This window comes from Ctenocephalides felis, unplaced genomic scaffold (genome assembly GCF_003426905.1).
Source record: "Ctenocephalides felis isolate EL2017-DRISC unplaced genomic scaffold, ASM342690v1 CF-g0.4_SCAFFOLD_02526, whole genome shotgun sequence".
Lineage (NCBI taxonomy): Eukaryota > Metazoa > Arthropoda > Insecta > Siphonaptera > Pulicidae > Ctenocephalides > Ctenocephalides felis.
The window spans coordinates 21,129-37,943 of record NW_020538680.1 but is presented as its reverse complement, the minus strand read 5'-3'; the positions used below and the strand labels follow the sequence as shown (position 1 = coordinate 37,943).

At 32.7% G+C, this 16,815-nt stretch overlaps 8 protein-coding genes and 1 pseudogene across 8 annotated transcripts; 4 read left to right on the top strand and 5 right to left on the bottom strand.

The window, feature by feature from the left end:
- The first annotated feature begins 299 nt into the window (after positions 1 to 299).
- On the top strand, positions 300 to 566 carry LOC113381022 (histone H2B-like). The gene has a single exon (XM_026620021.1). It carries the CDS (start codon positions 300 to 302, stop codon positions 564 to 566), a length of 267 nt encoding a protein of 88 aa, XP_026475806.1.
- A 963-nt stretch (positions 567 to 1,529) lies between these two features.
- LOC113381011 lies at positions 1,530 to 1,986 on the bottom strand (annotated as a pseudogene).
- A 167-nt stretch (positions 1,987 to 2,153) lies between these two features.
- On the top strand, positions 2,154 to 2,564 carry LOC113381021 (histone H3). The gene has a single exon (XM_026620020.1). The coding sequence runs from the start codon at positions 2,154 to 2,156 to the stop codon at positions 2,562 to 2,564; it is 411 nt and encodes a 136-aa protein (XP_026475805.1).
- Positions 2,565 to 3,544: 980 nt separating this feature from the next.
- Positions 3,545 to 4,304, bottom strand: LOC113381007 (histone H1-like). Its single transcript, XM_026620008.1, has one exon. It carries the CDS (start codon positions 4,266 to 4,268, stop codon positions 3,573 to 3,575), a length of 696 nt encoding a protein of 231 aa, XP_026475793.1. The 5' UTR covers positions 4,269 to 4,304; the 3' UTR covers positions 3,545 to 3,572.
- A 2,955-nt stretch (positions 4,305 to 7,259) lies between these two features.
- Positions 7,260 to 7,735, bottom strand: LOC113381008 (histone H2A). Its single transcript, XM_026620010.1, has one exon. It carries the CDS (start codon positions 7,674 to 7,676, stop codon positions 7,302 to 7,304), a length of 375 nt encoding a protein of 124 aa, XP_026475795.1. The 5' UTR covers positions 7,677 to 7,735; the 3' UTR covers positions 7,260 to 7,301.
- Positions 7,736 to 7,895: 160 nt separating this feature from the next.
- On the top strand, positions 7,896 to 8,267 carry LOC113381020 (histone H2B-like). The gene has a single exon (XM_026620019.1). The coding sequence runs from the start codon at positions 7,896 to 7,898 to the stop codon at positions 8,265 to 8,267; it is 372 nt and encodes a 123-aa protein (XP_026475804.1).
- A 2,881-nt stretch (positions 8,268 to 11,148) lies between these two features.
- On the bottom strand, positions 11,149 to 11,908 carry LOC113381023 (histone H1-like). The gene has a single exon (XM_026620022.1). It carries the CDS (start codon positions 11,870 to 11,872, stop codon positions 11,177 to 11,179), a length of 696 nt encoding a protein of 231 aa, XP_026475807.1. The 5' UTR covers positions 11,873 to 11,908; the 3' UTR covers positions 11,149 to 11,176.
- Positions 11,909 to 14,793: 2,885 nt separating this feature from the next.
- LOC113381024 (histone H2A) lies at positions 14,794 to 15,216 on the bottom strand. Its single transcript, XM_026620023.1, has one exon. It carries the CDS (start codon positions 15,181 to 15,183, stop codon positions 14,809 to 14,811), a length of 375 nt encoding a protein of 124 aa, XP_026475808.1. The 5' UTR covers positions 15,184 to 15,216; the 3' UTR covers positions 14,794 to 14,808.
- A 139-nt stretch (positions 15,217 to 15,355) lies between these two features.
- LOC113381025 (histone H2B-like) lies at positions 15,356 to 15,853 on the top strand. Its single transcript, XM_026620024.1, has one exon. It carries the CDS (start codon positions 15,404 to 15,406, stop codon positions 15,773 to 15,775), a length of 372 nt encoding a protein of 123 aa, XP_026475809.1. The 5' UTR covers positions 15,356 to 15,403; the 3' UTR covers positions 15,776 to 15,853.
- The last annotated feature ends 962 nt before the right edge of the window (positions 15,854 to 16,815 follow it).

The window sequence follows — 16,815 nt, the reverse complement described above, 5'->3', positions numbered from 1 at the left end:
CGACGGAAACTGAAGACCGGCACGGTTAGACCGGACTTAGCCTTTCCCTTGACTTTACCGCCTTTGCCTCGACCAGACATGTTTACAGGTTCGTGTTCAAACTGAGAATGATATCAAAGTTCTCGAACGGGCCCGTATAGATTTCTGAGCGTTGCAAGCACACGCCCATTTTTGGGAGACACGCCCCTCCCTTGCCTACGTACGTTGTTACGGCTTCAGTCAAAACGTTGAAGCAGTACGAAAAACGAGCGTCGGCACGACTCATTTCGTATCAGTCAGTGTACTAGTAAACATCAGACATGCCACCGAAAACCAAGCGGTTAAAGCGGCTAAGAAAGCAGGCAAAGCCCAAAAATATTTCAAAGGGCGACAAGAAGAAGAAACGTAAGCGCAAGGAGAGCTATGCCATTTATATTTACAAAGTCTTGAAACAAGTCCATCCTGACACGGGCATTTCGAGCAAGGCGATGAGCATCATGAACAGCTTTGTGAATGATATCTTCGAGCGTATAGCGGCCGAGGCATCGCGTTTGGGCTCACTACAACAAACGCTCTACAATCACTAGTCGGGAATTCAGACAGCAGTCCGGCTATTGCTACCAGGCGAGTTGGCCAAACACGCCGTCAGCGAAGGTACTAAGGCCGTAACCAAGTACACCAGCTCGAAATAAAATGATGAAGATTTTGTGATGCCACTTATATGTTCTGTCGACAATAACAAAGGCCCTTCTCAGGGCCCACAAATATTTTACAAAAGAACTTTATAATTTTTACATTGGTTTTATAGATAAAATAAAATAACCTGACACTAATGATATTTTATTAGGATTTTCAATAAATTTTGATCAGATTTCTATTAGAGATCGTTATTATTAATTTATATTATAAATAATGTTCAATTTCTATATATTTTCAATATGATAAAAATTAATGATTGAATATTCAATTCAATTTAAAACTTTAGTTTTCAAATTTAGTTAATAAGTTTAAGTTTATTTTAATTTATTATAAAATATATTTATATTAAAAAAAATCGCAATTTAAATATTTTCGTAAAAATAAAATTATTGCCGTAAATATTTTAAAAATTTTATTATTTAATATATAAAATATATTATTACATATTATATAATTTAAATAATATGCAAAATTTAATAAATTCATTCATTTAATTGAGCTCCTCAATTCAGAGCCCTTTTCGAAGCCCTTTAACTGTAAAGTATACTAATACTAAAAGTATACTCTATTTTCTATTAATTGAAGCCCCCCCCCATGTAAGAAAGAAATCAATTGCATATAAAAAGTCAATACGAAAATAGTAAAATATATATTAATTAATACTTTCTTTAAAACATATTCGAAGGGCTTTCCAATTTGATAATATTATCAATAATATTACCAAAGCAAGTTATTCTGCAAGAAAATAAACAAATTTCATATAAAATCAAATAAAGCCTGTACGTAAATTGTAAAATATATTACTTGTTCTTTTAATTATATTTGACAGCCCTTAAAAGGGCTCTTTTTTGTTTTGTATTTATAAGAAATGACTGCGTCCGTTGATCAATTTAACCGCCGAAACCGTACAGTGTACGACCCTGACGTTTGAGCATATACGACATCCATAGCGGTTACGGTCTTCCTCTTGGCGTGCTCGGTGTATGTGACTGCATCGCGGATAACGTTCTCGAGAAACACTTTCAGAACACCGCGGGTCTCTTCGTAGATTAGACCCGAGATACGCTTGACGCCGCCACGGCGAGCAAGACGACGTATAGCCGGCTTTGTAATACCTTGGATATTATCGCGAAGAACTTTCCTGTGTCGCTTAGCGCCACCCTCCGAGTCCCTTACCACCTTTGCCACGGCCGGTCATTTTTCAATATATCGCAGTCGGGATAAATTTACAAATTGATGTTAACAGCTCGAAGTCTGAATAACGACTGAATTCCGACGAGCGAAATTATTGAAAAGTTTGAGCTCGCTAGGCCACGCCCATCATAGCTATGCGAGCATTCGGCGCCGACCAATGACAGCCGAGCACAGCATCGGACATTCGTAATGTATTTTGATCATAATATTCGAGCCGGACGCGTCAGTATCAAAACGATCGTCAAACGAGAAGGTTCTCGAAACGAAATCTAGGAGTTATAATGGCCCGTACGAAGCAGACAGCTCGCAAGTCCACCGGTGGCAAGGCGCCCCGTAAGCAGCTTGCAACGAAAGCGGCTCGCAAGAGCGCGCCGGCGACCGGCGGTGTGAAGAAGCCGCATCGTTATCGGCCTGGCACCGTAGCTCTGCGTGAGATCCGTCGTTACCAGAAGAGCACCGAGCTTCTCATACGAAAGTTGCCGTTCCAACGTCTAGTGCGCGAGATCGCTCAGGACTTCAAGACCGATCTGCGTTTTCAGAGCTCCGCCGTCATGGCATTGCAGGAAGCTAGCGAGGCCTATTTGGTTGGCCTGTTCGAAGATACAAACTTGTGCGCGATCCACGCCAAGCGCGTAACCATCATGCCCAAGGATATTCAACTAGCTCGGCGTATTCGAGGAGAACGCGCTTAGACGCCTGTCGTCCTATAAAACAAATCGGTCCTTTTCAGGACCACCAAAATGATCAATTAAAAGAACTTTTATTATTTTTCAAATTATTTTATTTTGCAGAATTATTCCATCGATACGTTAGAATTTTTATTGATTTTTTTTTTAATTGAAATTATTGACAACACACATGATTTGACTTGTTGAATAGTGTGTTGTTGTGTTAAGTTTAAAAAATATTATAGTTGAATTTGTAAAATTCGTCATGAATTTCTGAAAGCTTCTTTAAAAAATTCTAAATTTAATTAATATGGGCGAGTTGCCGTTCTGATGATAGAAATTTATATTATATATATTATATTATATATATTTATATATATAAAATTTTTTTTTTTATTGTATATTTTTTAATTTCATATATAGTTATTTAAAGTTATATAAATTTTCTTTTTCGAATACGATATGAAAAAAGATTGAAACTTCATAAATTATTAATGATTATATTTTATTTCATTAATTAATTTCCATTTACTTATTATTTATATAAAAAAAATTAGAAAAAATTATGAATTTAATTATTATGAGAGTTGCCGTTCTATGTATAGTTGATTTATTTAAAGTGATATATAAAACTTTTATTAATAAATTATTGATTATATTTCATTTGATTAAGATAATTTATTCATATAAAATTATTTAAAAAAAAATAATAAATAAATAAATAAAATTCAGCGATTGATATTGAACAACTCCCTACCAAAGACGAAATTGAAAATTGAAAAGACTTTGACTTTTAAATTTCGTCAATGACACAACACGGCGGCGAGGAACACAGCGAGCGTTGCTGCGCTCCTGTTACAAATATTTTATTAAAAATTTTTCCGAAGTCCACGAAAAGGCTATAATATAAGATGATAAGATATATATAAGTAAAATAATAATGTTCTTTGATAAAAATTTATTGTTAGTCCTGAAAAGGACTTTGTGCAAACATTTTCGTTTGCTGTTGTGTAAAAAGATAATGAAATGTTTTCACTTCTTTTTCGGTGACGCTTTTTTCAAAGGTTTGGCTACTTTTGATGTCTTCTTTGGCGATTTAGGTTTCTTTGCGGCTGCGGTCTTGACGGTTTTCTTCGTTTTGCTCGTTGCCTTGGCCGATGAGGCTTTCGTCGACTTACCCTGAATGGTCTTCTTCTTATCGACTGTCGTCTTAGGTTTCGCCGACGACTTTTTTAATGTGCCCGCTGCGGATGCAGACTTCTTTTTAGGGGACGAAGCAGGTTTGGCGGCGCCCTTCGACTTTGCTGTCTTCGATTTTGCTTTTGCCGCTGGCGTCTTAGCGGTCCTGGCTTTTCCAGCCGAAACACCGCTTTCGCCGCCGCTCTGTTTAGCGTTCGCGGCAAGTTTGAACGAACCCGAAGCACCTTTGCCTTTTGTTTGAATCAGTGTGCCCGCTTGAACAGCTGACTTTAAATACTTTTTAATGAACGTTGACATTTTCTCGGCGTCGATTTTATAATTGGCCGACATATATTTCTTAATCGCCTGCAGCGACGATCCGCCGCGTTCTTTCAGACTTTTAATAGCGTTGTTTACCATTTCAGATGTAGGAGGATGGGACGGCTTCACTCGCGGTTTTTTAACAGCCGCAGTCTTGCCCTTTTTCGGCGATGCTGTCGCTGGCGCAGCGGTTGCCGCCGGCGACGTAGATAAAGCGTTATCTGACATTATAGTAAAAAATCGTAGGTTAAAATGTAAATCTAACACGTGATTGGTTAAATATGTTAGGGGCGTGGCCAAAAACTATATTCGAAAAGTGTAGGACCGAGGAGAAAACAATAATATTTGAAAATTTTACAAAAATGTAAATTATTTGTAAAAAATTAAATCCAGCGCTTTTATTCTAAATAATTCGCATAAAACAATGGATTTACATGATAGCCAAATTCATCCCCAACATATCATCAAAAGCATGATTTATTTCAACGGTTAGTTTTTCTAAAATATCGCTAATTATATTCAAATAACTTCTGCACTCAATAGTGCGTTTTCAACAAAATCGTTATCGCATTTTTATGAGCATTGAGATATGTTATATTTTGATGCGATGTAATTATACTTATATATCCTAGAAACAGTTTTTGTAAATTTTTATTCATAAATAGTATCATAATTGTTCATAAACTGTCATTGAACATTCATTTGAGTACTCTATGAATCTATACTGAACAATAGCTAATATAAACGATTTGATTAAATAACGAATATAATATTTTATTAAAATAAAATATTATTTGTATGAAATAATTAATTATATTTACGATGTAATACACTATCAATACACCAACGCATAAAATTCGGTTAGAAATCATTTGTGTAAAACATTATGTCGCGTCGTGCATTCAAGTTCAAGAAGTGTGCTCTATTCTCTTTTTGCATAGTATCTAATAAAATAATATTATCGTTATAATTAATTATTTCATTCGTAGTTTTCAAAAGAACGATAAAATACAAAACAGTAAACAATTGTACTGTTGTTTCTTGAAATAACTTGAGTCAAAAAATTCACAAACTGTTTATTCTGTAAAATCATAATATTTCTATCATATTATATTTTATTAAAATAAATCGAATGTATAAATAATTTAGTCATTAATAATAAAATATAATATTTATGTTTTTTTTTTTTTAATTCAATTGTATAGAATAAAATAATAATATCTTATATTCATTGCCGAGAAAAGATTATATATTAGTTGATATTTAATAAATATTATTTTATTCTTTTATTCTTGAATGCTTGCTGAACTGAATATGCGGCTCTGCTGCTATATCTAAACACGCTGACCGTGAATAACCGTTTGTTCGAGGGTCAGAAAACATGCAAGATTTTAGCCTAAATGGTGATTGTTATTAGAATTGAATGACTGGAGAACCATACGAAATTTTAACAATGTATTATAATTTATATGGTTTCTTTATGAAAATATAGAAATATTGTCAATAATTGCTGCAATCTAAATGTAATTTGCATTTCAATAAGTGATCAATCACACAGATTGCTCTCTACTAGCTAAACAGTAAAAGATACGAAAAAACTTTGTTCGTACGAAAGATGCAGAATAAAATCACGAATAAAATGATATATAAATCGTTATGTGTGTTCATATAATTTTTTCGAGATTATCTAATTTTTCTTAAATTTTAAGGAAATATGTAAATAATACCTAAATATACAAAATTTATATTCGACAATAGTAAAATTTCATAATAATTCATTATAACTTTATAATAATACTATTATAATTTTATAACAATTCATTTATTTATGATTATTAATAAATTTTGTACGATAATTATTAGTAAATCTTTCCACGATCACTAAGCCACGCCCTTTTTTAAAAACACGCGTCAAAATTAACTAATATTATTATTTTGTTTATGCATAATCATTATTTTATTCTCCTTGTCGAGACTAACAAAATGCTATAAGGTATTATGATATTGACATTGATATCTAGCGTAAATGTTTGTTGAAACATTTAGGCCACTATACAGCGTAAGTTCCTAAACACGACGACCGTGAATAACCGCTCGTTCGAGGGTCAGAAAACATGCGAGATTTTAGCCTGAATTGCGAATGTTATAAAAATCAAATCATTAACAAACCCTACAATTTTTTTTTTTAAATATACAAATTCTATAATCGATATTAGTGAAATTCAATAATAATTGATAACATAATAACATATAAATGTGTTAATATTTGATAATAAAACAAGAATTATTTATTTGGTTTTAAAATCACTACAAAAATTAATATACTTATATAGATTTTTTTTTTATTTATTTTAAATGTTTTATAACAACGTAACTAATAAATAAAGTTATTATTTTGTACATTTATTTATGATTATTAATAAATTTTGTACGATAATTATTAGTAAAACTTTCCACGATCACTAAGCCACGCCCCTTTTTAAAAACACGCGTCAAAATTCACTATAACATTATTATTTTCTTTATGAATAATTATTATTTTATTCTTCTCGTCGAGACTAACAAATTGCTATAAGGTATTATGGTATTGACATTGATATCTAGCGTAAATGCTTGCTGAAACATTTAGGCCACTATACAGCGGCAGTTCCTAAACACGACGACCGTGAATAACCGTTTGCTCGAGGGTCAGAAAACATGCGAGATTTTAGCCTGAATTGCGAATGTTATAAAAATCAAATCATTAACAAACCCTACAATTTTTTTTTTAAATATACAAATTCTATAATCGATATTAGTGAAATTCAATAATAATTGATAACATAATAACATATAAATGTGCTAATATTCGATAATAAAACAAGAATTATTTATTTGATGTTGAAATCACTACAAAAATTAATATACTTATATAGATTTTTTTTATATTCATTTTAAATGATTTATAACAACGTAACTAATAAATAAAGTTATTATTTCGTACATTTATAACCTTAAATATTCTTTGATTCATTCAAACAAATGTTGTTATTTATATTTATTTAAATAAAAATATCTAAAATCAATTGAATTATATACCGAATGTTATGATAAAAAAATTAAAATAAATTAAAATGAGTATTGAATAGTAAATTAAATAGTATTATAAATAAAATAGTAAAATAATAAATAAATAGTAAAATAATATATGTTCATTTTTTGAATAAAGTTGTTCGTCCTGAGAAGGACGGTTTTATGTCAATTTGCGACAATAAAAGAAATTTAAGCTTTCTTTTCTGTCTTCTTTGGCAAAAGCACAGCTTGTATGTTCGGCAATACACCGCCCTGAGCAATCGTAACACCCGATAACAGTTTGTTGAGTTCCTCGTCATTGCGGATGGCCAGTTGCAAATGACGCGGAATTATTCTGGTCTTCTTGTTGTCGCGAGCCGCATTGCCGGCTAACTCGAGAACTTCGGCGGCCAGATATTCCATGACTGCAGCGAGGTAGACGGGTGCACCAGCGCCGACACGCTCGGCATAGTTGCCTTTGCGTAGCAAACGATGAATACGACCGACTGGAAACTGAAGACCGGCACGGTTAGACCGTGACTTAGCCTTTCCCTTGACTTTACCGCCTTTGCCTCGACCAGACATGTTTACAGGTTCGTGTTCAAACTGAGAATGATATCAAAGTTCTCGAACGGGCCCGTATAGATTTCTGAGCGTTGCAAGCACACGCCCATTTTTTGTAGACACGCCCCTCCCTTGCCTACGTACGTTGTTACGGCTTCAGTCAAAACGTTGAAGCAGTACGAAAACGGAGCGTCGGCACGACTCATTTCGTATCAGTCAGTGTACTAGTAAACATCAGACATGCCACCGAAAACCAGCGGTAAAGCGGCTAAGAAAGCAGGCAAAGCCCAGAAAAATATTTCAAAGGGCGACAAGAAGAAGAAACGTAAGCGCAAGGAGAGCTATGCCATTTATATTTACAAAGTCTTGAAACAAGTCCATCCTGACACGGGCATTTCGAGCAAGGCGATGAGCATCATGAACAGCTTTGTGAATGATATCTTCGAGCGTATAGCGGCCGAGGCATCGCGTTTGGCTCACTACAACAAACGCTCTACAATCACTAGTCGGGAAATTCAGACAGCAGTCCGGCTATTGCTACCAGGCGAGTTGGCCAAACACGCCGTCAGCGAAGGTACTAAGGCCGTAACCAAGTACACCAGCTCGAAATAAAATGATGAAGATTTTGTGATGCCACTTATATGTTCTGTCGACAATAACAAAGGCCCTTCTCAGGGCCCACAAATATTTTACAAAAGAACTTTATAATTTTTACATTGGTTTTATAGATAAAATAAAATAACCTGACACTAATGATATTTTATTAGGATTTTCAATAAATTTTGATCAGATTTCTATTAGAGATCGTTATTATTAATTTATATTATAAATAATGTTCAATTTCTATATATTTTCAATATGATAAAAATTAATGATTGAATATTCAATTCAATTTAAAACTTTAGTTTTTCAAATTTAGTTAATAAGTTTAAGTTTATTTTAATTTATTATAAAATATATTTATATTAAAAAAAATCGCAATTTAAATATTTTCGTAAAAATAAAATTATTGTCGTAAATATTTTAAAAATTTTATTATTTAAATATATAAATATATTATTACATATTATATAAATTTAAATAATATGCAAAATTTAATAAATTCATTCATTTAATTGAGCTCCTTCAATTCAGAGCCCTTTTCGAAGCCCTTAACTGTAAAGTATACTAATACTAAAAGTATACTCTATTTTCTATTAATTGAAGCCCCCCCATGTAAGAAAAGAAATCAATTGCATATAAAAAGTCAATACGAAAAAATAGTAAAATATATATTAATTAATACTTTCTTTAAAACATATTCGAAGGGCTTTCCAATTTGATAATATTATCAATAATATTACCAAAGCAAGTTATTCTGCAAGAAAATAAACAAATTTCATATAAAATCAAATAAAGCCTGTACGTAAATTGTAAAATATATTACTTGTTCTTTTAATTATATTTGACAGCCCTTAAAAGGGCTCTTTTTTGTTTTGTATTTATAAGAAATGACTGCGTCCGTTGATCAATTTAACCGCCGAAACCGTACAGTGTACGACCCTGACGTTTGAGCGCATATACGACATCCATAGCGGTTACGGTCTTCCTCTTGGCGTGCTCGGTGTATGTGACTGCATCGCGGATAACGTTCTCGAGAAACACTTTCAGAACACCGCGGGTCTCTTCGTAGATTAGACCCGAGATACGCTTGACGCCGCCACGGCGAGCAAGACGACGTATAGCCGGCTTTGTAATACCTTGGATATTATCGCGAAGAACTTTCCTGTGTCGCTTAGCGCCACCCTTTCCGAGTCCCTTACCACCTTTGCCACGGCCGGTCATTTTTCAATATATCGCAGTCGGGATAAATTTACAAATTGATGTTAACAGCTCGAAGTCTGAATAACGACTGAATTCCGACGAGCGAAATTATTGAAAAGTTTGAGCTCGCTAGGCCACGCCCATCATAGCTATGCGAGCATTCGGCGCCGACCAATGACAGCCGAGCACAGCATCGGACATTCGTAATGTATTTTGATCATAATATTCGAGCCGGACGCGTCAGTATCAAAACGATCGTCAAACGAGAAGGTTCTCGAAACGAAATCTAGGAGTTATAATGGCCCGTACGAAGCAGACAGCTCGCAAGTCCACCGGTGGCAAGGCGCCCCGTAAGCAGCTTGCAACGAAAGCGGCTCGCAAGAGCGCGCCGGCGACCGGCGGTGTGAAGAAGCCGCATCGTTATCGGCCTGGCACCGTAGCTCTGCGTGAGATCCGTCGTTACCAGAAGAGCACCGAGCTTCTCATACGAAAGTTGCCGTTCCAACGTCTAGTGCGCGAGATCGCTCAGGACTTCAAGACCGATCTGCGTTTTCAGAGCTCCGCCGTCATGGCATTGCAGGAAGCTAGCGAGGCCTATTTGGTTGGCCTGTTCGAAGATACAAACTTGTGCGCGATCCACGCCAAGCGCGTAACCATCATGCCCAAGGATATTCAACTAGCTCGGCGTATTCGAGGAGAACGCGCTTAGACGCCTGTCGTCCTATAAAACAAATCGGTCCTTTTCAGGACCACCAAAATGATCAATTAAAAGAACTTTTATTATTTTTCAAATTATTTTATTTTGCAGAATTATTCCATCGATACGTTAGAAATTTTTATTGATTTTTTTTTTAATTGAAATTATTGACAACACACATGATTTGACTTGTTGAATAGTGTGTTGTTGTGTTAAGTTTAAAAAATATTATAGTTGAATTTGTAAAATTCGTCATGAATTTCTGAAAGCTTCTTTAAAAAATTCTAAATTTAATTAATATGGGCGAGTTGCCGTTCTGATGATAGAAATTTATATTATATATATTATATTATATATATTTATATATATAAATATTTTTTTTTATTGTATATTTTTTAATTTCATATATAGTTATTTAAAGTTATATAAATTTTCTTTTTCGAATACGATATGAAAAAAAGATTGAAACTTCATAAATTATTAATGATTATATTTTATTTCATTAATTAATTTCCATTTACTTATTATTTATATAAAAAAAAATTAGAAAAAATTATGAATTTAATTATTATGAGAGTTGCCGTTCTATGTATAGTTGATTTATTTAAAGTGATATATAAACTTTTATTAATAAATTATTGATTATATTTCATTTGATTAAGATAATTTATTCATATAAAATTATTTAAAAAAAAATAATAAATAAATAAATAAAATTCAGCGATTGATATTGAACAACTCCCTACCAAAGACGAAATTGAAAATTGAAAAGACTTTGACTTTTAAATTTCGTCAATGACACAACACGGCGGCGAGGAACACAGCGAGCGTTGCTGCGCTCCTGTTACAAATATTTTATTAAAATTTTTTCCGAAGTCCACGAAAAGGCTATAATATAAGATGATAAGATATATATAAGTAAAATAATAATGTTCTTTGATAAAAATTTATTGTTAGTCCTGAAAAGGACTTTGTGCAAACATTTTCGTTTGCTGTTGTGTAAAAAGATAATGAAATGTTTTCACTTCTTTTTCGGTGACGCTTTTTTCAAAGGTTTGGCTACTTTTGATGTCTTCTTTGGCGATTTAGGTTTCTTTGCGGCTGCGGTCTTGACGGTTTTCTTCGTTTTGCTCGTTGCCTTGGCCGATGAGGCTTTCGTCGACTTACCCTGAATGGTCTTCTTCTTATCGACTGTCGTCTTAGGTTTCGCCGACGACTTTTTTAATGTGCCCGCTGCGGATGCAGACTTCTTTTTAGGGGACGAAGCAGGTTTGGCGGCGCCCTTCGACTTTGCTGTCTTCGATTTTGCTTTTGCCGCTGGCGTCTTAGCGGTCCTGGCTTTTCCAGCCGAAACACCGCTTTCGCCGCCGCTCTGTTTAGCGTTCGCGGCAAGTTTGAACGAACCCGAAGCACCTTTGCCTTTTGTTTGAATCAGTGTGCCCGCTTGAACAGCTGACTTTAAATACTTTTTAATGAACGTTGACATTTTCTCGGCGTCGATTTTATAATTGGCCGACATATATTTCTTAATCGCCTGCAGCGACGATCCGCCGCGTTCTTTCAGACTTTTAATAGCGTTGTTTACCATTTCAGATGTAGGAGGATGGGACGGCTTCACTCGCGGTTTTTTAACAGCCGCAGTCTTGCCCTTTTTCGGCGATGCTGTCGCTGGCGCAGCGGTTGCCGCCGGCGACGTAGATAAAGCGTTATCTGACATTATAGTAAAAAATCGTAGGTTAAAATGTAAATCTAACACGTGATTGGTTAAATATGTTAGGGGCGTGGCCAAAAACTATATTCGAAAAGTGTAGGACCGAGGAGAAAACAATAATATTTGAAAATTTTACAAAAATGTAAATTATTTGTAAAAAATTTATTATATTTGATTTATTTCAACGGTTAGTTTTTCTAAAATATCGCTAATTATATTCAAATAACTTCTGCACTCAATAGTGCGTTTTCAACAAAATCGTTATCGCATTTTTATGAGCATTGAGATATGTTATATTTTGATGCGATGTAATTATACTTATATATCCTAGAAACAGTTTTTGTAAATTTTTATTCATAAATAGTATCATAATTGTTCATAAACTGTCATTGAACATTCATTTGAGTACTCTATGAATCTATACTGAACAATAGCTAATATAAACGATTTGATTAAATAACGAATATAATATTTTATTAAAATAAAATATTATTTGTATGAAATAATTAATTATATTTACGATGTAATACACTATCAATACACCAACGCATAAAATTCGGTTAGAAATCATTTGTGTAAAACATTATGTCGCGTCGTGCATTCAAGTTCAAGAAGTGTGCTCTATTCTCTTTTTGCATAGTATCTAATAAAATAATATTATCGTTATAATTAATTATTTCATTCGTAGTTTTCAAAAGAACGATAAAATACAAAACAGTAAACAATTGTACTGTTGTTTCTTGAAATAACTTGAGTCAAAAAATTCACAAACTGTTTATTCTGTAAAATCATAATATTTCTATCATATTATATTTTATTAAAATAAATCGAATGTATAAATAATTTAGTCATTAATAATAAAATATATATTTTTTTTTTTTTTTTTAATTCAATTGTATAGAATAAAATAATAATATCTTATATTCATTGCCGAGAAAAGATTATATATTAGTTGATATTTAATAAATATTATTTTATTCTTTTATTCTTGAATGCTTGCTGAACTGAATATGCGGCTCTGCTGCTATATCTAAACACGCTGACCGTGAATAACCGTTTGTTCGAGGGTCAGAAAACATGCAAGATTTTAGCCTAAATGGTGATTGTTATTAGAATTGAATGACTGGAGAACCATACGAAATTTTAACAATGTATTATAATTTATATGGTTTCTTTATGAAAATATAGAAATATTGTCAATAATTGCTGCAATCTAAATGTAATTTGCATTTCAATAAGTGATCAATCACACAGATTGCTCTCTACTAGCTAAACAGTAAAAGATACGAAAAAACTTTGTTCGTACGAAAGATGCAGAATAAAATCACGAATAAAATGATATATAAATCGTTATGTGTGTTCATATAATTTTTTCGAGATTATCTAATTTTTCTTAAATTTTAAGGAAATATGTAAATAATACCTAAATATACAAAATTTATATTCGACAATAGTAAAATTTCATAATAATTCATTATAACTTTATAATAATACTATTATAATTTTATAACAATTCATTTATTTATGATTATTAATAAATTTTGTACGATAATTATTAGTAAATCTTTCCACGATCACTAAGCCACGCCCTTTTTTAAAAACACGCGTCAAAATTAACTATAATATTATTATTTTGTTTATGCATAATCATTATTTTATTCTCCTTGTCGAGACTAACAAAATGCTATAAGGTATTATGATATTGACATTGATATCTAGCGTAAATGTTTGTTGAAACATTTAGGCCACTATACAGCGTAAGTTCCTAAACACGACGACCGTGAATAACCGCTCGTTCGAGGGTCAGAAAACATGCGAGATTTTAGCCTGAATTGCGAATGTTATAAAAATCAAATCATTAACAAACCCTACAATTTTTTTTTTTAAATATACAAATTCTATAATCGATATTAGTGAAATTCAATAATAATTGATAACATAATAACATATAAATGTGTTAATATTTGATAATAAAACAAGAATTATTTATTTGGTTTTAAAATCACTACAAAAATTAATATACTTATATAGATTTTTTTTTATATTTATTTTAAATGTTTTATAACAACGTAACTAATAAATAAAGTTATTATTTTGTACATTTATTTATGATTATTAATAAATTTTGTACGATAATTATTAGTAAAACTTTCCACGATCACTAAGCCACGCCCCTTTTTAAAAACACGCGTCAAAATTCACTATAACATTATTATTTTCTTTATGAATAATTATTATTTTATTCTTCTCGTCGAGACTAACAAATTGCTATAAGGTATTATGGTATTGACATTGATATCTAGCGTAAATGCTTGCTGAAACATTTAGGCCACTATACAGCGGCAGTTCCTAAACACGACGACCGTGAATAACCGTTTGCTCGAGGGTCAGAAAACATGCGAGATTTTAGCCTGAATTGCGAATGTTATAAAAATCAAATCATTAACAAACCCTACAATTTTTTTTTTTAAATATACAAATTCTATAATCGATATTAGTGAAATTCAATAATAATTGATAACATAATAACATATAAATGTGCTAATATTCGATAATAAAACAAGAATTATTTATTTGATGTTGAAATCACTACAAAAATTAATATACTTATATAGATTTTTTTTATATTCATTTTAAATGATTTATAACAACGTAACTAATAAATAAAGTTATTATTTCGTACATTTATAACCTTAAATATTCTTTGTTGTTATATATTTATTTAAATAAAAATATCTAAAATCAATTAAATTATATACCGAATGTTATGATAAAAAAATTAAAATAAATTAAAATGAGTATTGAATAGTAAATTAAATAGTATTATAAATAAAATAGTAAAATAATAAATAAATAGTAAAATAATATATGTTCATTTTTTGAATAAAGTTGTTCGTCCTGAGAAGGACGGTTTTATGTCAATTTGCGACAATAAAAGAAATTTAAGCTTTCTTTTCTGTCTTCTTTGGCAAAAGCACAGCTTGTATGTTCGGCAATACACCGCCCTGAGCAATCGTAACACCCGATAACAGTTTGTTGAGTTCCTCGTCATTGCGGATGGCCAGTTGCAAATGACGCGGAATTATTCTGGTCTTCTTGTTGTCGCGAGCCGCATTGCCGGCTAACTCGAGAACTTCGGCGGCCAGATATTCCATGACTGCAGCGAGGTAGACGGGTGCACCAGCGCCGACACGCTCGGCATAGTTGCCTTTGCGTAGCAAACGATGAATACGACCGACTGGAAACTGAAGACCGGCACGGTTAGACCGTGACTTAGCCTTTCCCTTGACTTTACCGCCTTTGCCTCGACCAGACATGTTTACAGGTTCGTGTTCAAACTGAGAATGATATCAAAGTTCTCGAACGGGCCCGTATAGATTTCTGAGCGTTGCAAGCACACGCCCATTTTTTTGTAGACACGCCCCTCCCTTGCCTACGTACGTTGTTACGGCTTCAGTCAAAACGTTGAAGCAGTACGAAAACGGAGCGTCGGCACGACTCATTTCGTATCAGTCAGTGTACTAGTAAACATCAGACATGCCACCGAAAACCAGCGGTAAAGCGGCTAAGAAAGCAGGCAAAGCCCAGAAAAATATTTCAAAGGGCGACAAGAAGAAGAAACGTAAGCGCAAGGAGAGCTATGCCATTTATATTTACAAAGTCTTGAAACAAGTCCATCCTGACACGGGCATTTCGAGCAAGGCGATGAGCATCATGAACAGCTTTGTGAATGATATCTTCGAGCGTATAGCGGCCGAGGCATCGCGTTTGGCTCACTACAACAAACGCTCTACAATCACTAGTCGGGAAATTCAGACAGCAGTCCGGCTATTGCTACCAGGCGAGTTGGCCAAACACGCCGTCAGCGAAGGTACTAAGGCCGTAACCAAGTACACCAGCTCGAAATAAAATGATGAAGATTTTGTGATGCCACTTATATGTTCTGTCGACAATAACAAAGGCCCTTCTCAGGGCCCACAAATATTTTACAAAAGAACTTTATAATTTTTACATTGGTTTTATAGATAAAATAAAATAACCTGACACTAATGATATTTTATTAGGATTTTCAATAAATTTTGATCAGATTTCTATTAGAGATCGTTATTATTAATTTATATTATAAATAATGTTCAATTTCTATATATTTTCAATATGATAAAAATTAATGATTGAATATTCAATTCAATTTAAAACTTTAGTTTTTCAAATTTAGTTAATAAGTTTAAGTTTATTTTAATTTATTATAAAATATATTTATATTAAAAAAAATCGCAATTTAAATATTTTCGTAAAAATAAAATTATTGTCGTAAATATTTTAAAAATTTTATTATTTAAATATATAAAATATATTATTACATATTATATAAATTTAAATAATATGCAAAATTTAATAAATTCATTCATTTAATTGAGCTCCTTCAATTCAGAGCCCTTTTCGAAGCCCTTAACTGTAAAGTATACTAATACTAAAAGTATACTCTATTTTCTATTAATTGAAGCCCCCCCCATGTAAGAAAAGAAATCAATTGCATATAAAAAGTCAATACGAAAAAATAGTAAAATATATATTAATTAATACTTTCTTTAAAACATATTCGAAGGGCTTTCCAATTTGATAATATTATCAATAATATTACCAAAGCAAGTTATTCTGCAAGAAAATAAACAAATTTCATATAAAATCAAATAAAGCCTGTACGTAAATTGTAAAATATATTACTTGTTCTTTTAATTATATTTGACAGCCCTTAAAAGGGCTCTTTTTTGTTTTGTATTTATAAGAAATGACTGCGTCCGTTGATCAATTTAACCGCCGAAACCGTACAGTGTACGACCCTGACGTTTGAGCGCATATACGACATCCATAGCGGTTACGGTCTTCCTCTTGGCGTGCTCGGTGTATGTGACTGCATCGCGGATAACGTTCTCGAGAAACACTTTCAG